The 22,542-nt window shown below is 36.4% G+C and overlaps 5 protein-coding genes and 2 pseudogenes across 6 annotated transcripts in view; 2 read left to right on the top strand and 5 right to left on the bottom strand.

Annotated features, from left to right (window-relative positions):
• Positions 1-293: 293 nt before the first annotated feature.
• On the top strand, positions 294-4,745 carry LOC117824976 (protocadherin Fat 4-like). Its single transcript, XM_034700505.1, has 7 exons — positions 294-435; positions 566-651; positions 752-928; positions 1,523-1,650; positions 1,743-1,954; positions 2,051-2,309; positions 3,045-4,745. Exons 2-7 carry the CDS (start codon positions 566-568, stop codon positions 4,439-4,441), a joined length of 2,259 nt encoding a protein of 752 aa, XP_034556396.1. The 5' UTR covers positions 294-435; the 3' UTR covers positions 4,442-4,745.
• A 439-nt stretch (positions 4,746-5,184) lies between these two features.
• On the bottom strand, positions 5,185-7,780 carry LOC117824977 (olfactory receptor 52Z1-like). Of its 2 annotated transcripts, none has more exons than XM_034700506.1 (2): positions 7,422-7,780; positions 5,185-6,900 (listed from the first exon to the last, which is right to left on the bottom strand). In XM_034700506.1, the coding sequence occupies exon 2, from the start codon at positions 6,659-6,661 to the stop codon at positions 5,696-5,698; it is 966 nt and encodes a 321-aa protein (XP_034556397.1). In that variant the 5' UTR covers positions 6,662-6,900; positions 7,422-7,780; the 3' UTR covers positions 5,185-5,695. The 2 variants fall into 2 exon arrangements, with proteins under 2 accessions (XP_034556397.1, XP_034556398.1); XM_034700507.1 differs by having other exon boundaries at positions 5,185-6,706.
• A 1,138-nt stretch (positions 7,781-8,918) lies between these two features.
• LOC117825985 (olfactory receptor 13H1-like) overlaps positions 8,919-22,542 on the top strand; it is a 41,157-nt gene continuing 27,533 nt past the window's right edge. Inside the window, exon 1 of the mRNA XM_034702005.1 lies at positions 8,919-8,951. The gene's annotated coding sequence lies outside the window, so the exon portion shown is untranslated. The remainder of the gene's footprint in view (positions 8,952-22,542) is intronic.
• Positions 10,110-11,081, bottom strand: LOC117825692 (olfactory receptor 52K1-like). Its single transcript, XM_034701611.1, has one exon. It carries the CDS (start codon positions 11,079-11,081, stop codon positions 10,110-10,112), a length of 972 nt encoding a protein of 323 aa, XP_034557502.1.
• Positions 13,528-14,499, bottom strand: LOC117825691 (olfactory receptor 52K1-like). The gene has a single exon (XM_034701610.1). It carries the CDS (start codon positions 14,497-14,499, stop codon positions 13,528-13,530), a length of 972 nt encoding a protein of 323 aa, XP_034557501.1.
• Positions 16,948-17,918, bottom strand: LOC117825984 (annotated as a pseudogene).
• On the bottom strand, positions 20,375-21,342 carry LOC117825983 (annotated as a pseudogene).

The raw sequence follows: 22,542 nt of genomic DNA, 5'->3' as shown, positions 1-22,542 counted from the left end.
GACCAACAATCAATCCACTATTTGACAGCAGATGTGCATATTATGCTCTATTGTGAACTATATCTTTTGAATTTCATGAAGTGTGCAACAATTTTTTCAACTTATTTACTGAAATGTTTGATGTTCACTTCAGGAGTCAGTGGAGTCCACTGTGAGGGGGACAGTTATGGCTTTGAAGAGCTCTCCTTTATGGAGTTTCCCCCGTTGGATCGGAGGATTAATCTAATCTCTCTAGAATTTGCAACAGTGCAGAGGGACTCGCTGCTCCTGTACAACCCTGGAGGATCATCCAGCAGGGAGTTCTTTGCTCTGGAGATCCTGGATGGATCCATTCGTCTCTCTTATGACCTTGGCTCAGGACCTGTGAGGCTGCAGACATACAAGCAAGTGGCAGACGGATATTTTCACAGTGTCACTGCCCGGAGGATTGGCAATGTGAGTTCCAAATATATCAGCACACTCAAAAAGTACACTAAAAACACAAAGATAGTCAAACTGCATCTTTAGATTGGAAATTGAGTGGAATCAGCCAAGTCTGATACATCACGATTTACATTTTTTACAGATGGGGTCTGTGAATGTGGATAACTGCACTGATGTCGAGAACAGGGGGTTCTGTTTTTCACAGAGTGACGGCAGCAGCTTAGAGAGGTGACTGTGTGATATTAACTACTACACAACAATTAACAATGTCTGACTTTAGATTTCTGATTCATCTGTAGTAATGATGCCTGTCTTCGTCCCTGATCAGGACTCTAGATGTTGGCAGTAACATGACTTGTGGTGGACTGAGGACTGTTGAAACTATGTTACTGCATCCTGCCCAGATAAAAACCCACGACTTTGTTGGGTGTATTCGTAACATTCATGTGAACGGCATCCTGCTAAGACCTCCAGTGGCCCTTGCAACATATAACATTCTTGATAGGTGAGTCATTTAAATCAATTTACAGTAAAACAATTCACATCTCCCCCAAATAATGATCTTTGAGGTTGATTTGAATTCTGTACTTAGGGCATTTTGGATATGTGCACAGCATTCCCGTTTTTATTCTATCTTGCAGCTATAGTCCTCTTTTATCCTTGCCAACCTTTTTTTACTATAACTATCAAAAAAAGGCAATAATATGGCAAAAAGAAAATGTACAAAGTTAGTATTATCTTAAAAATGACTGTTACTTGTGCATAGATGTAACCTTGGGGAGAGAAGCTTCAGCACACAGCTCTTGCTCAGCCTCACCATTTTTTTTTAGAAAATCACACAACGCTTTGGTCCCTCTGGACCTTTGTGAAAAGTGTTTGAGAGCACACTTGACAGAAGTCCAGAGGGACCGAAATGTTGTGTTGTTTTTCTAATAAATGGTGCATCTGAGCCCGAGCTGTGTGCAGAATTTTTCCTTCTCAAGGCTGCAGTCATATCTCCTACACACCTGCTTCATGAGACAACTGGGTGTGCGACCATCGTCTTTAAAATTAACTTTTGTATACATGTTTCAGCCTTTGTATATTCTTTATCATAAAGGTGTCCTCGAACAACACCATCGCCATGTCACAGCAACCCATGTAGGAATGGTGGCGTCTGCCATGACCTGTGGTCTGACTTTCTTTGTGAGTGCAAAAGCCCTTTCACTGGAAGCATGTGTGCCACAGGTAAAGAGACATTATCATGTACAGGAAAGATTTTCATACAGATTTTGGTTTTGACATTGAATCGTATTTTCTGTCCCCTATTTATGGAATAGAAATGTCAGAGGCGCTTGTATTGCACTTTAATGGGAATGAGTACATTGAGTACGTTGTCAAGGAGCGGTTCAAGAGAGACCACATGATCAAAGATTTACTGGATGATAAAAACGATGGACATACCAAGGAAGACATTACTATCAAGTTCAAGGCCCAGGATGATGGAGTGTTAATATCTGTTGCTGGACGGAAAGGATACAGTGTGCTGAAGGTAGTTAAAAAAAACACTTTAATCCAAATAAATGTTACACATCTTGTTTTTCATTCTGAGTACAAAATTGTTTTCTTGTGGTTTTTATTTTTCAAGATAAAAGACGGAAAGCCTGTGTATGCTTCTAAAGACGCCCAGTCTGGGCACCTGTCAGAGTTCACAGTGGACTCAGCCGTGGATGACGGAGTCTGGCATGTCCTCTCCTTTTTCAGCGATGGACCGAACATTTTCCTGATTCTGGACAGTTTTCCAGTCCTGAACATCACTGAGGGAAGTATGGAGCTCACTCCTGTTACTATGGAGAAGATCATTCTTGGTGGAGCTGTGACAGGTGATTCAACTCTTCAACAGTCAGGTAAATATAGAGTAATCTCTGATGACGGATGGTTCTGTTTTTGTAAAGACAATGTATAAGTGGTGACTAATTTACTTTTAATCAAGGCAAATCAAACACACATTAAAGCTCCTGTGAGGAACTTTCTGTTTGTGTTGAAATTGGCGCCCCCCTGTGGACTAAGTGATCTTGCTTATTTTGTCCTGTACATGTGTAAATTATGTTATCTCTTCCTGCTTTCAACTAACAGTCAACTATTTCACTCATTAAGAATATTTACTGCAGAAAAAGGGTTTTCTTGACATGCTGTCAATCACCTCATCTGACACCTACCCTCTCACAGCGATTTCAGGCCTTAAAATAACAAAACAGAAATGATCGATACCTTTTCTAACAATCTTGTTTGCTTTTCTAGGTCATAAAGAGGCATCACTGTTCATTTCAGTCCATTTCATGACCACTCAAAAACTCCTCACAGGAGCTTTAAGGCTAGTTAAAGAACAAAGAAGATCCATTTCAATTAAATACGATCAGGGTCAAATCTTTGTCTCGGATTTGTTAATTGTATTTGAATTTATGCAATTTTGTTGTTCTTTCCCAATGCATTTGAAAATAGTTTGTGCCAATTTTAGTTAAGCGTGAAGCAAACACTTGCGTTTTCCTCCCTTTTTTAAGGAGGTACAACCTTTAAGTTTAAATGAACATAAATGACATGGTGGTGATACAGATGAAACTGTCTTCATTCTTCTATTACAGGGTTCACTGGCTGTGTGCAGTATTTCAATGTGAGCGGTTACCCCCTGCCTGCCAGTGGACACAGCATGATGCTGGATGTCTGGCCGAGCCCCTCTCTTCTTCAGCCAAACTGCAGCCCACCGAGTCTCTGCCTCCCCTCATCCTGCCCTGAGGGAAACACAGCCAGAAAAGGCTGTCTGTCTGCAGACTGTCAGAAGCGGTGGAGATGCAGACCAGCTGTGCAGAACAGGTCCTGCATCTGCTTTCACAATGTCTCTGACCATGCCTGTGATATCTGCATCTCTACATCAGAGACCCGGGAGGGATGCTCGGAGGCACAGAGCAGCGGGCCTTTGTGGGTCATAGCTGTGATTCTTCCTCTTATCTCCATCCTGGTTCTTATAGGAATGTTAGCTGCTCTTTACAAAACCAGGACGCGAAATGCAACGTGTCAGAATAAAAATGCAACACTAAAGACAGAGCAAGGAACAGTCAACAGAGGGTTTTGCTTTAATGACAGCAAAACTCTCCCGGATGCTGTGTGTACAGAAAAAGTGATGCACAACCCAACGGGTGCTGACCAGCAGGGGTTATGTGTGGAGTTCTACTGTGAAGCTAGTCTTTCTAGTCTTCAGCCGGAGCCACAAAGTGAGCCAGAGTATTATGAGATTGGTAGCATCTCTAGTGCAAGTCATTCAGAAACTGCCTCATTGAAACTCAGCTTTCACAAACATTTTGCCACTAGAAAGTGTGTGAAAGCTGAGCCTAAACATTGGGGAGATTTGAGGATGCTGCTAGCAGGATGTAAAACTGAACACTTAGGTAAAGAAACAGCAGAAAACACAGCTACAAAACAACCAAATATGGCTTTCCTCAACAAGCAGGTGTTGGTTGAGATGGATGCAGAGAATTCCCAGGTTTTACCCCCTGCTTATAACAAGTTTCCACCATCAGAGCTCTGTGAACCAGTACAATGCCTCACTTTGGAAGAAATAAGCAAACTGAACAATCCTCTGGAGCAGAGAATTTCACATCAAGTATCTCTGAGATCAAGCTCTGTGATGGAGGTATCATCTGAAAGTGACACAGACAGCACATTCACCAGCACAGAGTTTGACTTTGGACAGTTTTCTTTTTTCAGCAACAGGAAATTTGAAATTACACATGAGCAGTCATCTCTGACGGGGAACAGCTTCAGGAGACGAGGCATCTTACCTCTAAATTCAAAACAACTCGACTCTGCCCATCAGCACAACCCTGAGAGCGGTCTCTACGCTATGTTTGAACAATGGGAGAATATTTTAAATCTGCAGCTTCCTTTGAGCAGTTATGCTCCGGTGTTTGAGGATATTGCATGTCTACCCACTGAACCCAGTCACAGCTTTGATTTGCAAAGTGACATAGAGGAAATTATCTGAATTTTAATGATCTCATGGGCTCTTGAACCCAGGCTGAATCTGTTCATTTATTCCTGGTATAATTAGTTGTCATTGTTTGTCAAAAATCATTACCACCTGCTATGAAATCTAACCCACCCCCACTTCTGCTCCATAGCGCCCCTGACTCCCCAGCTGTGACTGCATTCAGCCTCTATTTCTTCAGAAACCTGTGCATCATATGATAGATAGAAACTAGAACTATATTGGAAAAATGATCTTGCACCATATTGGTGCAATCAATCCTCCATAATCCAGGAGAAATTACAATAAACAATGTCACGTGGGCAATGTCAAGTCAGTGTCTTCTATAATCTAAGACAGGCAAGTTATTTTAGAAGGGAGAAAATTATCTAAAGGAAATGGTAGAAAAGCTTGAGGCTAATGTTCTTTGCTGTATGAGTAAGGGCTGTTGAAATAATATAATAAAAACTGTCCTTTTGAATAATCTGATGATTTGGCCTCATCTAGTGAAGATATTTGAGATTACATCCAGAGGTACTGAGGAGTGGCTCAGCATTGTGTGTGAGTGAAGTGATTTCACATGTACTTTGTAATGTCTAAACATGATCATCAGATGTGTTTTTATATGAAACATTTTATCTTCAGGATGCTGACCTGCTGATTAATTTATCAGAGATGATAAATAGGATTGTCCCAGATGCAGATTTAAGTATACAGAGATTTAACATAGTATTAAGAAATGGCGAAAAGTAATTCTTGGTCTGTAAAGTTTTATTTTACATATAAGTGTGCAGACTAACACAACTTTAGATTCCAGCAACTTCTGACATATACACAATAATTACACAAGATGATAACAGAGTATATTTGATCTTTGGCTAAACCGATGTAAGCAGGAGGATTCACATGATATGACATCTTGAATTATACATAGAGTTTTAAGTTACAGGAACAATTCATGGTAATAAATATTCTAGCCATCTGATATTTTCCATGTAGCTTCAGTCCCTATACAAATGTAAAGACACCTATGTTGCAAGAGCAGGAGAGATGCTCTTTCTCTCCTGGTTCTGGCTAACAGTCGAGTTGCAGCATGTGAAGCATCTGCAAACAGGACAGGGATGACTGACTGATTCAAGCTGGGAGGCAGTAAAGGCACTGGAGACAGATTTTAAATCATAATAGATCATCTTAACATGGCACATTTGTATCACTAGCACTAACTGTATTGTTTTCCACAGCTCATGTAAAATAAAATGTCTTTATATTTTTCTAAGAGATAATTCCTGCGTGGATTTTTCTATTCTGCAACCTGTGCATCAAAGCCTCTTTAATGTCTTTAGTCTTCAAACAGTAGATTATGGGATTAACTGCAGCAGGTATGAGGCTGTACATCATGGTGATAGCAATACGGACGTCAGGAGTAAACTTGAAACCTAACTGATGAGCAATATAAACAAAACACCTGGGCACATAATACAGAAAAGTGATAAAGATCTGAGGAGCACAGGTGGACAGTGCTTTGTGACGCCCTTCAGCCTGAGACATTTTCAGCAAAACTATGATCACAGAAAAATAAGAAACAATGATGAATGTTAAAGGAACCAAGAGACTGATCATGGCATTTACAAAAGCAACATATTTAACATATGCAACCTCTTCATCACCACACCCCAGCTGAGTTACTGATATATGATCACAGTAGCATTGTATGATGATGTTTTGGTCGCAGTAAGGCAAAGTGTAAGCATGCAGAACAATCCCCATCATGCGTATGAATGTTAAGACCCAGCACAGGATACAAGAAATAGAGGCTGATTTGTTTGTCATGACAATGGGATATTGAAAAGGAAATGATATGGCAATAAAACGATCCAAAGCCATAATCAATAAGATTAAAGAGTGAATGGCTCCTAAAGAGTGGACAAAGTACATTTGTGTAAAGCAGGCTCCAAATAAAGTTGTAACATCATTCCACCAATATCTGGCTATGATTTTTGGAAGAGTCACAGTACCAAAAATAATGTCTGACATTGCAAGGTGAGAAAAGATTAAGTATGTGGGTTTGTGAAGAGTCCTCACATACACAATAACAGCTAATATGAAACCATTTCCAATCACAATAGATAAGAAAATGAAGAGAAGAAGAGCAGATGCAGGCCCATAATACTCAGGCTTAAGTCCAGGGAATCCAATGACATTAAAATGGTCTATAGTTGTAATGTTTGTGTATTTCATAATCAGGTTTACTTCAAACCAAAATTAGATGAAAAAAAAATAATTCTGAAAGTCAGAAAACAGTAATGGAGAAAAATCACACATTGATGTTATGTCAAAGAAAGGAAACAAACTTGAAGTACCTCAGAGGATATCACACAAGGTGTCCCCGCAATCTATCTGTGCCTGGGGCCCTCTTATATAGTCAAGACTCCAGAGTCTGGTCTAATGATGTGTGTGGTGTCACGTGTGACTGCAAACTATTTGAAAAAAAAAGTAAGCTGTCACGAGTCTGTGCTTTGGCTTTTAGCTGTCCATGTCTGTGAAACTATTATTATTGTTATGAAGAAAAAGTCACGTTAAATGTAATCTAATAGAAGCTTTGCATGTATAAAGGCTTCTTTAAAGTGTTTGTTTGTCTAACTGAAGACAGGGAGTATAAAAAGTGATGACTGTCAAGGCACCTCTGCAAATATTACTTTCGGAGTTACTTGATGGGGTTCTGCAGATGATTTCCACCAATAAAATGAATCATTCAAAAAGTCCTCATTGTGGATTTATATCTCCTCAGGCTCCTTTCTGCGAAACAATACATTTTATAGCTGTAGTGTATTGTTTAGCTGATAAAGAATACTTCAACATTTTGGAAGGAGCCTTTTTTCAATCTATAGCCAAGCATTTAGATGTGAAAATCAGCCCCAAGTTAATGCATGTTAACTCTAAGGGTAATCCCGTTTCATAGTTTAAGCATAAATAAAATCTAGAAATATAGATAACTTACCTCATGTAGTTTAAATTGAACAAAACCCATCTATCACCACCACTAAAACTCAAATCTGATACTGATTCCCTGTTTTATTTTCTAGATTGACCTTCTGTTTCAGGTCTTGTTTCCTCCCTGTGTGTATTGTGTATTAGAAATACGTTGACCTTATGTCTTCCTCATGTTATTAATGATCCATGTGTTGTGTTGTATTCCTTGTGTGTGTGTATATATATACTGTATATATACTCTTGTATTTCTTATATTCTATCGTGTATCCTGTTGTATTTAGTGGTTCTTGTTCCCTGTGTGTCCGGTGTAGTTTTACTTCTTGCCCTTGTGTGTCTCCCTCCAGCTTGATTACCTTTATAAGTTTCACCTGTGTCCTGTTGTCACACCTGTGTGCTTGATTGCCCTGTGTGTATCTAGTTTATCTGTGTTCACCTTTCTTTGTTGAAGCATTATGTCTTCTCCTGTGTTCCTGAGTGTTTTACTTTTGGACATTTTTGGATTTTGTTTATAGACTTCTTTCCCCCTATAAGTTTTGTTTCTTCTTTTGTCCTTTTGTCCTTTTGTTATTAAGCCTAATCTGCACATTGGTCCTCCTTCTAGTTTTTTACCCAAGTGAGGGACAAGTTAGCCATTACAACTCAACAAAAAAGGGCAAATTAAGATTATATCCATACTTAATAAAGTTATACTTTCATAGCTCTTCCATGATGGACATAGCATAAAACAATATAGTGAATAAAATCCAAAGACCTCATTCAATAAAAATAAAAAACTTCTAGATGCAGTTTTGTGTCAAATTAATTTTAAAATTCTTTAATTACTTGTTATTTTGGATTGACCTAGTCACACCAGAAAACACAACACTTTCCATCCATTTAAAATAGTTTATTTTCAAAGAGATATCATTTCAAGTCGATTTACAGTCTGCAGTGCCGAGGCTATTTTTCTTTAGCAGAGGACAGTGCTAGCATTGCATTTGAAAGAAACCGGCGAGTTTAAGGTCCAGAACTTATAACTCATAGCTAGATTTATCCTATAACATGTTTTTAGGAGTAAAAACTTCTGTTAAGGATTCATATCTGTGATTTACATTTTTTTTGTTGAGTGTTAATGCTCAAGTTAGCTAGCATCAATATTAGCCATGTCATGCTAGCTTAAAATAGCTATGAGAGGTTGTCCCTCTAGTAAGCGGTTCTAGTAGAAACAAATAATGAGACTTTATATTGGGATTGTTTTATTTCTAGTTTTTTATTTTCCTTTTTTGAAGGGAGCAGCTTTCTTACCAACGGTGAAAAATAAAATAAGCAATTGTTGAGAAAACACATGTGAAAATGCTGTTCATATTATACCCTGCCATGCAAGAGTTTTACAATGCTCAGATGCTTATAAAATTATATTCCTGGAGTTTTGAAAGATGGTGGTGAAAGAGAAGCAGCTAAATAGACTAATGCTTATGTTTCACTGTTGGTTTTTAGACATTTTCTGCCTAATGGAAAGAAAAGTGGACTCTATACACTGCAGATGGACATGCAACAGGTGAGCATCTGAGCATCTCTTCATCGCAGGCGAGTTCTGACACATCAACAAACAACAAAGAGTTAGTAATGAAGGTGTGACTCAGCTACCTGCTCTGGTAGTTTAGCTTTTGGTTGTTGTCATACACAAACAACCAATGTAGCAAGGGACTGTTTAAAAAGAGATCAGCCCAGGCTTCAATGAGGCTTTTGCAAGCAAAGTTTACGAAATCAAATCAAATCAAATCAAATCAGTACTTCAAATAAAATACTGTCTTTCAAATATGAGTAACAAAGTTTAAGTTTATACTAACATACTGATGAAAGTCACTTGGTTTGTGAGATAACTAGCTATCTTTAACATGCAAGCAAGTGGTTACAAAGGATTTGGGTGTTTGTCAAGGCCTGGTTGTGGTTACCAACCATGGCCTAAACATGTTCAGTATGCGCCATACTGTTGTGTCACTGATTTGATTTGATATGTAAATGTTCTGTTGTTTTTTTTAAATGAAAACTGTTACATTTAGATAACCAAAAATAGGGAACCATGTTTCTAAGCACAACTTACTATTCACAGAGTCCTGATCATACATCTGTGTACAGTAAACTGACCTTGTGTTAGACAGACATCACTGATAAATAGAAGAATTCAAGTCTACTATGAGTCTAGATTAAGCATTTAAAAGTATACAATGTAAACAGGCTTAAAAATGTACTACTATAAACTGTTGCTTTTTGCTTTAAGTGGATTTTTGCCCCTCTTTTTGACACAGCAGAAAGTAACGTTGCTATCAATAGGTCCACAAAAGCTCCCTTTAAGAAAACCTGCTGCCTTTGGTGCAAAATATGATTATTGTAGCTTTTGAATTACCCATAAAATTTGACCTCTTATGAGGCATGAAAAAGAGACAGTTGTGTGTGAAACAATACATTGGTTTCACGTTTTTCATAATGTAGGTATTGTAAAGTATTGCATATTCCCATTAGCCGCTCTGTTCATTTACATTACATACACTGTAGTATTTCTAAAGCAATGAGACATGAAATGGTTCATTTGAAATGCTGTAAAGTGCATGCATTACAGTTGTAAACACATACAAAATGTACATCTAATGCTAAACTTTTTCCAGAAATAAATTACTTTAAATGTTACTTGCAGATTTCATATTTCATCACTTAACTATGAGAATGAAAGCTTAATTTCTTCTCCAATCCTGCTTGTTTTAAGCTTCTTCATCAAAGTCTGCTTGATATCCTGGGTCTTGAAACAGTATATGATTGGATTGACAGCAGGAGGAAACAAACTGTAAAGCAATATCAGTAAAATACGCACATCTAAGCTGAAAGAAAAGCCAACAGTGTTAGCCACATAAACAAAACATCTTGGGAGGTAAAAAAGACATGTAATGAATATTTGAGGAGTACAAGTTGATATGGTTTTTTTGCGCCCAGCAGCATTGGACATTTTCAGAATCGTCCTGATTATTGAAGCATATGAAAACAAGATGAATGCAAGAGGAAGTAAAAGACAAAACATAGCCATACAGACACCAGTGACCTGTATAGTTCTCACATCCTCACCACATGCCTGTCTGGTTATAGAAATGTGGTCACAGTAACACTGAGCAATGACATTAGATTTACAGTAGGGTAAAGTGAGGGCCTGGAAAATAACGGTCACCATGAGTGACACAGGTATGAACCAAGCAAACCCACAGAGCACAGATATGGTGTTGTTTGTGATCAGGACGGGGTAGCGCAGAGGAATACATATAGCAACAAAGCGATCAAGAGCCATCACCAACAAGATGAAGGAAGTCACTGATCCTAAATAATGAACAAAGAACATCTGTGCAAAGCACCCATAAAAGGAAATAACACCATCACCAAACCAGTATTTAGATATGGTCTTTGGGAGAGTCACATTGCCAAATGTTAGGTCGTTCAGTGCCAGGTGACAAAACACCAGGTATGTTGGTTTCTGCAGGCTCTTCTCATAGGCTACAAATGCTAAAATGAAAATATTTCCTATTATGATAACAAGGTAGATGAAAAAGAGCAGAACTGATACGAATCCATAATACTGCGGTGAAAGTCCAGGGAATCCAAGAATTAAAAAGCTTCTCGTCCTTGTGACATTAGAGTAGATCATTATCCCCTGTTAAAAAGTACACCAGAAAGACAAAGCTCTGTAAGGCAAAACTCATTTTACACACTGCCAATAAACAAGTGTATACATTTTTAGTATCCTTATTGATAAAATATTTAAGATCAATCATTCTAAAGGATTAAGATGCCATGAAAAACACTTAAAACATGAGTTTATCTTAGTTTGGAGGTCTGCAGGGTTCCCTCTTTCATGAGATTGTACTTGAATACCTTTGAGTTCTTTTTCAGGAAAAAATTGCTCTTTAACACATTACTGAGGGTTCTGCAACAACTGATAGGAAGCTATCATATAAAGAAAATGATCAAATAGTTTCATAAATAATAATATAACAATTGCATTTATGTCAAACATTATTTGTAGTCCTTAATTTCCCTAAAAAGAATAATTTGGAGAGTAATTAAAAACTCATTTTGTTTTTTAACATCAGAAACAGCTATCTGGCAAACATATCACATACAAAGGCAATAGAGACAGACCCAACATTTTGATTCTCAAATGTTTCATTTAAAGTTGAAGTCTTTACCTCTCAGATGCAGGCTGGCATCTGAATGCTGAGTGCAGTACCAGGGTTAATATTTACTCTGTGTGATGAGGGCTGCATGATCTCCCAGGATCAAATTCTGAAATTAACCTTTGAAGTTCCAAAATATCATAGGAGTATCTCTCTTCACGTGATCAACTTTTTGACACCTAAGTTTGGGATCTATACAGGTCTCAGTGAAGTGGAAAGGCCTAGGCAAGATTGTTTGCTGCAGGTTTCCAAGTAACAATAAATACATAATAGTGCAGTATTTAACAGCATTTAGCAGAAAGAACTTGGCAGAAATGGAATATACTGTTTGTTAGTATGTTTACATTAGTGTATAAGTATCTGAATATTATAATAGTTTTGTTTTTCTTAACTTAGAATGAGACTTTTAAATCTACATAAGGAGTGGGCCCCCTTCCAATGAGGCTGCGATCTTGCTTCTACTCAGAATGAGGGGACTAGTAACATATGTGGTTTCTGTATTTAAGAATTTGCCGTGCAAAATTAACCAGTTGGGTAATGAATAGGAAAAAGAGGAGATTGGACGTTGTTAGTATTGCTCGAACTCTTTTGTTGAAATTTTTCCTTATAACCTTCTAAAACTGTTTCCTTAAATTCTTTAAAAAATGCTTCCTTAAGACCTTCGAAAAATGTTTTATTAGAACCTTCTAAAAATATTGAGTGACAACATTGCTATAACACTATGCCCTAATGTTCTTGAAACATGTACAGCTTCATTTTTATTTTGTTCCCAGAATGATCTCGGACAATAAAAATAATAATAATAAACTTTATTCAAGAGCATTTTTCAAAACACCCAAAGACACTTACAAATCATTGAAGCACACATTAAAAAAAACAAGAAAACAGTCAATATGGAGCTATTATTGTTGCAAAACTATTTCAGCATTGCTTTTTCAAGCAAAGTTTACCATATCAAATCAAGTCAGTATTTTGAATAAAATACTGTCTTTCAAATATGAGTAACAAAGTTTAGTTATCTAAAATATTGATGAAAGTCAGCTGGTTTGTGAGATAACTAGTTATCTTTAACATGCAAGCAAGTGGATAACAATGATTTGGGTGTTTGTCAAGGCCTGGTTGTGGTTACCAACCATGGCCATAAACATGTTCAGTATTGGCCATACTGTTGTGTCACTGATTTAATTTGATATGTAAATATTCTGTTACTATTTAATTTTTGTTCTTAAAGTGAAATCTGTTGCATTTAGATAACCAAAAATAGGGAACCATGTTTCTAAGCACAACTTACTATTCACAGAGTCCTGATCACACATCTGTGTACAGTAAACTGACCTTGTGTTACAGACATCACTGATAAATAGAATAATTCAAGTCTACTATGAGTCTAGATTAAGCATTTAAAAGAATACAATTTAAAAAGGCTTACAAATGTACTACTATAAACTGTTTATCTGGGGAGATGTTGCTTTTTGCTTTAAGTGGATTTTTGCCCCTCTTTTTGACACAGCAGAAAGTAATGTTGTTGTAAATAGGCCCACAAAAGCTCCCTTTAAGAAAACCTGCTGCCTTTGGTGCAAAATATGATTATTGTAGCTTTTGAATTACCCATAAAATTTGACCTCTTATGAGGCATGAAAAAGAGACAGTTGTGTGTGAAACAAGACATTGGTTTCACGTTTTTCATAATGTAGGTATTATAAAGTATTGCATATTCCCATTAGCCGCTCTGTTCATTTACATTACATACACTGTAGTATTTCTAAAGCAATGAGACATGAAATGGTTCATTTGAAATGCTGTAAAGTGCATGCATTACAGTTGTAAACACATACAAAATGTACATCTAATGCTAAACTTTTTCCAGAAATAAATTACTTTAAATGTTACTTGCAGATTTCATATTTCACCACTTAACTATGAGAATGAAAGCTTAATTTCTTCTCCAATCCTGCTTGTTTTAAGCTTCTTCGTCAAAGTCTGCTTGATATCCTGGGTCTTGAAACAGTATATGATTGGATTGACAGCAGGAGGAAACAAACTGTAAAGCAATATCAGTAAAATACGCACATCTAAGCTGAAAGAAAAGCCAGCAATGTTAGCCACATAAACAAAACATCTTGGGAGGTAAAAAAGACATGTAATGAACATTTGAGGAGTACAAGTTGATATGGTTTTTTTGCGCCCAGCAGCATTGGACATTTTCAGAATCGTCCTGATTATTGAAGCATATGAAAACAAGATGAATGCAAGAGGAAGTAAAAGACAAAACATGGCCATACAGACACCAGTGACCTGTATAGTTCTCACATCCTCACCACATGCCTGTCTGGTTATAGAAATGTGGTCACAGTAACACTGAGCAATGACATTCGATTTACAGTAGGGTAAAGTGAGGGCCTGGAAAATAACGGTCACCATGATAGACACAGGTATGAACCAAGCAAACCCACAGAGCACAGATATGGTGTTGTTTGTGATCAGGACGGGGTAGCGCAGAGGAATACATATAGCAACAAAGCGATCAAGAGCCATCACCAACAAGATGAAGGAAGTCACTGATCCTAAATAATGAACAAAGAACATCTGTGCAAAGCACCCATAAAAGGAAATAACACCATCACCAAACCAGTATTTAGATATGATCTTTGGGAGAGTTACATTGCCAAATGTTAGGTCGTTCAGTGCCAGGTGACAAAACACCAGGTATGTTGGTTTCTGCAGGCTCTTCTCATAGGCTACAAATGCTAAAATGAAAATATTTCCTATTATGATAACAAGGTAGATGAAAAAGAGCAGAACTGATACGAATCCATAATACTGTGGCGAAAGTCCAGGGAATCCAAGAATTAAAAAGCTTCTCGTCCTTGTGACATTAGAGTAGATCATTATCCCCTGTTAAAAAGTACACCAGAAAGACAAAGCTCTGTAAGGCAAAACTCATTTTACACACTGCCAATAAACAAGTGCATACATTTTTAGTATCCTTATTGATAAAATATTTAAGATCAATCATTCTAAAGGATTAAGATGCCATGAAAAACACTTAAAACATGAGTTTATCTTAGTTTGGAGGTCTGCAGGGTTCCCTCTTTCATGAGATTGTACTTGAATACCTTTGAGTTCTTTTTCAGGAAAAAATTGCCCTTTAACACATTACTGAGGGTTCTGCAACAACTGATAGGAAGCTATCATATAAAGAAAATGATCAAATAGTTTCATAAATAATAATATAACAATTGCATTTATGTCAAACATTATTTGTAGTCCTTAATTTCCCTAAAAAGAATAATTTGGAGAGTAATTAAAAACTCATTTTGTTTTTTAACATCAGAAACAGCTATCTGGCAAACATATCACATACAAAGGCAATAGAGACAGACCCAACATTTTGATTCTCAAATGTTTCATTTAAAGTTGAAGTCTTTACCTCTCAGATGCAGGCTGGCATCTGAATGCTGAGTGCAGTACCAGGGTTAATATTTACTCTGTGTGATGAGGGCTGCATGATCTCCCAGGATCAAATTCTGAAATTAACCTTTGAAGTTCCCAAATATCATAGGAGTATCTCTCTTCACGTGATCAACTTTTTGACACCTAAGTTTGGGATCTATACAGGTCTTAGTGAAGTGGAAAGGCCTAGGCATGATTGTTTGCTGCAGGTTTCCAAATAACAATAAATACATAATGGTGCAGTATTTAACAGCATTTAGCAGAAAGAACTTGGCAGAAATGGAATATACTGTTTGTTAGTATGTTTACATTAGTGTATAAGTATCTGAATAGTATAATAGTTTTGTTTTTCTTAACTTAGAATGAGACTTTTAAATCTACATAAGGAGTGGGCCCCCTTCCAATGAGGCTGCGATCTTGCTTCTACTCAGAATGAGGGGACTAGTAACATATGTGGTTTCCGTATTTAAGAATTTGCCGTGCAAAATTCACCAGTTGGGTAATGAATAGGAAAAAGAGGAGATTGGACGTTGTTAGTATTGCTCGAACTCTTTTGTTGAAATTTTTCCTTATAACCTTCTAAAAATGTTTCCTTAAATTCTTTAAAAAATGCTTCCTTAAGACCTTCGAAAAATGTTTTATTAGAACCTTCTAAAAATATTGAGTGACAACATTGCTATAACACTATGCCCTAATGTTCTTGAAACATGTACAGCTTCATTTTTATTTTGTTCCCAGAATGATCTCGGACAATAAAAATAATAATAATAAACTTTATTCAAGAGCATTTTTCAAAACACCCAAAGACACTTACAAATCATTGAAGCACACATTAAAAAAACAAGAAAACAGTCAATATGGAGCTATTATTGTTGCAAAACTATTTCAGCATTGCTTTTTCAAGCAAAGTTTACCAAATCAAATCAAGTCAGTATTTTGAATAAAATACTGTCTTTCAAATATGAGTAACAAAGTTTAGTTATCTAAAATATTGATGAAAGTCAGCTGGTTTGTGAGATAACTAGTTATCTTTAACATGCAAGCAAGTGGATAACAATGATTTGGGTGTTTGTCAAGGCCTGGTTGTGGTTACCAACCATGGCCATAAACATGTTCAGTATTGGCCATACTGTTGTGTCACTGATTTAATTTGATATGTAAATATTCTGTTACTATTTAATTTTTGTTCTTAAAGTGAAATCTGTTGCATTTAGATAACCAAAAATAGGGAACCATGTTTCTAAGCACAACTTACTATTCACAGAGTCCTGATCACACATCTGTGTACAGTAAACTGACCTTGTGTTAGACAGACATCACTGATAAATAGAAGAATTCAAGTCTACTATGAGTCTAGATTAAGCATTTAAAAGAATACAATTTAAAAAGGCTTACAAATGTACTACTATAAACTGTTTATCTGGGGAGATGTTGCTTTTTGCTTTAAGTGGATTTTTGCCCCTCTTTTTGACACAGCAGAAAGTAATGTTGTTGTAAATAGGCCCACAAAAGCTCCCTTTAAGAAACCTGCTGCCTTTGGTGCAAAATATGATTATTGTAGCTTTTGAATTACCCATAAAATTTGACCTCTTATGAGGCATGAAAAAGAGACAGTTGTGTGTGAAACAATACATTGGTTTCACGTTTTTCATAATGTAGGTATTATAAAGTATTGCATATTCCCATTAGCTGCTCTGTTCATTTACATTACATACACTGTAGTATTTCTAAAGCAATGAGACATGAAATGATTCATTTGAAATGCTGTAAAGTGCATGCATTACAGTTGTAAACACATACAAAATGTACATCTCATGCTTAACTTTTTCATAAATTAATTACTTTAAATGTTCCTTGCAAATTTCATATTTCACCAGTTCACTACTAGAATGAAAACTTGATTTCTACTCCAATCCTGCTTGTTTTAAGCTTCTTCATCAAAGTCTGCTTGATATCCTGGGTCTTGAAACAGTATATGATTGGATTGACAGCAGGAGGAAACAAACTGTAAAGCAATATCAGTAAAATACGCACATCTAAGCTGAAAGAAAAGCCAACAGTGTTAGCCACATAAACAAAACATCTTGGGAGGTAAAAAAGACATGTAATGAATATTTGAGGGGTGCAAGTTGATAAGGTTTTTTTGCGCCCAGCAGCATTGGACATTTTCAGAATCGTCCCGATTATTGAAGCATATGAAAACAAGATGAATGCAAGAGGAAGTAAAAGACAAAACATGGCCATACAGAGAGTATTGACCTGTATAGTTCTCACATCCTCTCCACATGCCTGGCTGGTTATAGAAATGTGGTCACAGTAGCACTGAGCAATGACATTCGATTTACAGTAGGGTAAAGTGAGGGCCTGGAAAAGAATGGTCACCATGAGAGACACAGGTATGAACCAAGCAAACCCACAGAGCACAGATATGGTGTTGTTTGTGATCAGGACGGGGTAGCGCAGAGGAATACATATAGCAACAAAGCGATCAAGAGCCATCACCAACAAGATGAAGGAAGTCACTGATCCTAAATAATGAACAAAGAACATCTGTGTAAAGCACCCATAAAAGGATATAACACCATCACCAAACCAGTATTTAGATATGATCTTTGGGAGAGTCACATTGCCAAATGTTAGGTCGTTCAGTGCCAGGTGACAAAACACCAGGTATGTTGGTTTCTGCAGGCTCTTCTCATAGGCTACAAATGCTAAAATGAAAATATTTCCTATTATGTAATAATAAGGTAGATGAAAAAGAGCAGAACTGATACAAATCCATAATACTGCGGTGAAAGTCCAGGGAATCCAAGAATTAAAAAGCTTCTCATCCTTGTGACATTAGAGTAGATCATTATCCCCTGTTAAAAAATACACCAGAAAGACAAAGCTCTGTAAGGCAAAACTCATTTTACACACTGCCAATAAACAAGTGTATACATTTTTAGTATCCTTATTGATAGAGTATTTAAGGTCAAACGTGCTGAAAGATTAGGATGCCATGAAAAACACTTAAAACAAGAGTTTATCTTAGTTTGGAGGTCTGCAGGGTTCCCTCTTTCATGAGATTGTACTTGAAATACCTTTGAGTTCTTTGTCAGGAAAAAATTGCCCTTTAACACATTACTGAGGGTTCTGCAACAACTGATAGGAAGCTATCATATACAGAAAATGATAAAATAGTATCATTAATTATAATATATCAATAGCATGTATGTCAAAAATGATTTGTAGTCCTTAATTTCCCTAAAAGAATAATTTGGAGAGTAATTAAAAACTCATTTTGTTTTTTAACATCAGAAACAGCTATCTGGCAAACATATCACATACAAAGGCAATAGAGACAGACCCAACATTTTGATTCTCAAATGTTTCATTTAAAGTTGAAGTCTTTACCTCTCAGATGCAGGCTGGCATCTGAATGCTGAGTGCAGTACCAGGGTTAATATTTACTCTGTGTGATGAGGGCTGCATGATCTCCCAGGATCAAATTCTGAAATTAACCTTTGAAGTTCCCAAATATCATAGGAGTATCCCTCTTCACGTGATCAACTTTTTGATATCTAAGTTTGGGATCTATACAGGTCTTAGTGAAGTGGAAAGGCCTAGGCATGATTGTTTGCTGCAGTTTTCCAAATAACAATAAATACATAATGGTGCAGTATTTAACAGCATTTAGCAGAAAGAACTTGGCAGAAATGAAATATACTGTTTGTTAGTATGTTTACATTAGTGTATAAGTATCTGAATAGTATAATAGTTTTGTTTTTCTTAACTTAGAATGAGACTTTTAAATCTACATAAGGAGTGGGCCCCCTTCCAATGAGGCTGCGATCTTGCTTCTACTCAGAATGAGGGGACTAGTAACATATGTGGTTTCCGTATTTAAGAATTTGCCGTGCAAAATTCACCAGTTGGGTAATGAATAGGAAAAAGAGGAGATTGGACGTTGTTAGTATTGCTCGAACTCTTTTGTTGAAATTTTTCCTTATAACCTTCTAAAACTGTTTCCTTAAATTCTTTAAAAAATGCTTCCTTAAGACCTTCGAAAAATGTTTTATTAGAACCTTCTAAAAATATTGAGTGACAACATTGCTATAACACTATGCCCTAATGTTCTTGAAACATGTACAGCTTCATTTTTATTTTGTTCCCAGAATGATCTCGGACAATAAAAATAATAATGATAAACTTTATTCAAGAGCATTTTTCAAAACACCCAAAGACACTTACAAATCATTGAAGCACACATTAAAAAAACAAGAAAACAAGAAAACAGTCAATATGGAGCTATTATTGTTGCAAAACTATTTCAGCATTGCTTTTTCAAGCAAAGTTTACCAAATCAAATCAAGTCAGTATTTTGAATAAAATACTGTCTTTCAAATATGAGTAACAAAGTTTAGTTATCTAAAATATTGATGAAAGTCAGCTGGTTTGTGAGATAACTAGTTATCTTTAACATGCAAGCAAGTGGATAACAATGATTTGGGTGTTTGTCAAGGCCTGGTTGTGGTTACCAACCATGGCCATAAACATGTTCAGTATTGGCCATACTGTTGTGTCACTGATTTAATTTGATATGTAAATATTCTGTTACTATTTAATTTTTGTTCTTAAAGTGAAATCTGTTGCATTTAGATAACCAAAAATAGGGAACCATGTTTCTAAGCACAACTTACTATTCACAGAGTCCTGATCACACATCTGTGTACAGTAAACTGACCTTGTGTTAGACAGACATCACTGATAAATAGAAGAATTCAAGTCTACTATGAGTCTAGATTAAGCATTTAAAAGAATACAATTTAAAAAGGCTTACAAATGTACTACTATAAACTGTTTATCTGGGGAGATGTTGCTTTTTGCTTTAAGTGGATTTTTGCCCCTCTTTTTGACACAGCAGAAAGTAATGTTGTTGTAAATAGGCCCACAAAAGCTCCCTTTAAGAAACCTGCTGCCTTTGGTGCAAAATATGATTATTGTAGCTTTTGAATTACCCATAAAATTTGACCTCTTATGAGGCATGAAAAAGAGACAGTTGTGTGTGAAACAATACATTGGTTTCACGTTTTTCATAATGTAGGTATTATAAAGTATTGCATATTCCCATTAGCTGCTCTGTTCATTTACATTACATACACTGTAGTATTTCTAAAGCAATGAGACATGAAATGATTCATTTGAAATGCTGTAAAGTGCATGCATTACAGTTGTAAACACATACAAAATGTACATCTCATGCTTAACTTTTTCATAAATTAATTACTTTAAATGTTCCTTGCAAATTTCGTATTTCACCAGTTCACTACTAGAATGAAAACTTGATTTCTACTCCAATCCTGCTTGTTTTAAGCTTCTTCATCAAAGTCTGCTTGATATCCTGGGTCTTGAAACAGTATATGATTGGATTGACAGCAGGAGGAAACAAACTGTAAAGCAATATCAGTAAAATACGCACATCTAAGCTGAAAGAAAAGCCAACAGTGTTAGCCACATAAACAAAACATCTTGGGAGGTAAAAAGACATGTAATGAATATTTGAGGGGTGCAAGTTGATAAGGTTTTTTTGCGCCCAGCAGCATTGGACATTTTCAGAATCGTCCCGATTATTGAAGCATATGAAAACAAGATGAATGCAAGAGGAAGTAAAAGACAAAACATGGCCATACAGAGAGTATTGACCTGTATAGTTCTCACATCCTCTCCACATGCCTGGCTGGTTATAGAAATGTGGTCACAGTAGCACTGAGCAATGACATTCGATTTACAGTAGGGTAAAGTGAGGGCCTGGAAAAGAATGGTCACCATGAGAGACACAGGTATGAACCAAGCAAACCCACAGAGCACAGATATGGTGTTGTTTGTGATCAGGACGGGGTAGCGCAGAGGAATACATATAGCAACAAAGCGATCAAGAGCCATCACCAACAAGATGAAGGAAGTCACTGATCCTAAATAATGAACAAAGAACATCTGTGCAAAGCACCCATAAAAGGAAATAACACCATCACCAAACCAGTATTTAGATATGATCTTTGGGAGAGTCACATTGCCAAATGTTAGGTCGTTCAGTGCCAGGTGACAAAACACCAGGTATGTTGGTTTCTGCAGGCTCTTCTCATAGGCTACAAATGCTAAAATGAAAATATTTCCTATTGTAATAATTAGGTAGATGAAAAAGAGCAGAACTGATACAAATCCATAATACTGCGGTGAAAGTCCAGGGAATCCAAGAATTAAAAAGCTTCTCATCCTTGTGACATTAGAGTAGATCATTATCCCCTGTTAAAAAATACACCAGAAAGACAAAGCTCTGTAAGGCAAAACTCATTTTACACACTGCCAATAAACAAGTGTATACATTTTTAGTATCCTTATTGATAGAGTATTTAAGGTCAAACGTGCTGAAAGATTAGGATGCCATGAAAAACACTTAAAACAAGAGTTTATCTTAGTTTGGAGGTCTGCAGGGTTCCCTCTTTCATGAGATTGTACTTGAAATACCTTTGAGTTCTTTGTCAGAAAAAAATTGCTCTTTAACACATTACTGAGGGTTCTGCAACAACTGATAGGAAGCTATCATACACAGAAAATGATCAAATAGTATCATTAATAATAATATATCAATTGCATTTATGTCAAACATTATTTGTAGTCCTTAATTTCCCTAAAAAGAATAATTTGGAGAGTAATTAAAAACTCATTTTGTTTTTTAACATCAGAAACAGCTATCTGGCAAACATATCACATACAAAGGCAATAGAGACAGACCCAAAATTTTGATTCTCAAATGTTTCATTTAAAGTTGAAGTCTTTACCTCTCAGATGCAGGCTGGCATCTGAATGCTGAGTGCAGTACCAGGGTTAATATTTACTCTGTGATGAGGACTACATGATCTCCCAGGATCAAATTGTCAAATTAACCTTTGAAGTTCCCAAATATCATAGGAGTATCTCTCTTCACGTGATCAACTTTTTGACACCTAAGTTTGGGATCTATACAGGTCTTAGTGAAGTGGAAAAGGCCTAGACATGATTGTTTGCTGCAGGTTTCCAGATACATAATGGTGCAGTATTTAACAGCATTTAGCAGAAATAACTTAGTAGAAATGAAATATACTGTTTGTTAGTATGTTTACATTAGTGTATAAGTATCTGAATATTATAACAGTTTTGTTTTTCTTAACTTAGAATGAGACTTTTAAATCTACATAAGGAGTGGGCCCCCTTCCAATGAGGCCGCGATCTTGCATCACCATGTTTCTGCTCAGAATGAAGAGACTATATGTGGTTTCTGTATTTAAGAATTTGCAGTGCAAAAAACTTATCATGCATCATAGGAGCTTCTTGTCTTTCAGAGCAGGGGTTCCCAAAGTGTGGGTCGGGACCAGCTCTACGATTAAGGATACATCCAAATTAACAATCTTATCAGATAATTAAGTTGCACTTTTATTTCCCTAGAAGATAAAAAAAAAA

This window comes from Notolabrus celidotus, chromosome 14 (genome assembly GCF_009762535.1).
Source record: "Notolabrus celidotus isolate fNotCel1 chromosome 14, fNotCel1.pri, whole genome shotgun sequence".
NCBI classification, from domain to species: domain Eukaryota; kingdom Metazoa; phylum Chordata; class Actinopteri; order Labriformes; family Labridae; genus Notolabrus; species Notolabrus celidotus.
This window is presented reverse-complemented; position numbering and strand designations above follow the sequence as displayed.

Bases quoted from the DNA above. Each gene is read 5' to 3' on its own strand.
- LOC117824976 (XM_034700505.1), top strand. From the start codon at position 566: ATGGGGTCTGTGAATGTGGATAACTGCACTGATGTCGAGAACAGGGGG. The intron at 929-1,522 runs GTGAGTCATTTA...TTTATCATAAAG, and splicing joins ACATATAACATTCTTGATAG to GTGTCCTCGAACAACACCAT. The intron at 1,955-2,050 runs GTAGTTAAAAAA...TTATTTTTCAAG, and splicing joins AAGGATACAGTGTGCTGAAG to ATAAAAGACGGAAAGCCTGT.
- LOC117824977 (XM_034700506.1), bottom strand. From the start codon at position 6,661: ATGAAATACACAAACATTACAACTATAGACCATTTTAATGTCATTGGA.
- LOC117825692 (XM_034701611.1), bottom strand. From the start codon at position 11,081: ATGATCTACTCTAATGTCACAAGGACGAGAAGCTTTTTAATTCTTGGA.
- LOC117825691 (XM_034701610.1), bottom strand. From the start codon at position 14,499: ATGATCTACTCTAATGTCACAAGGACGAGAAGCTTTTTAATTCTTGGA.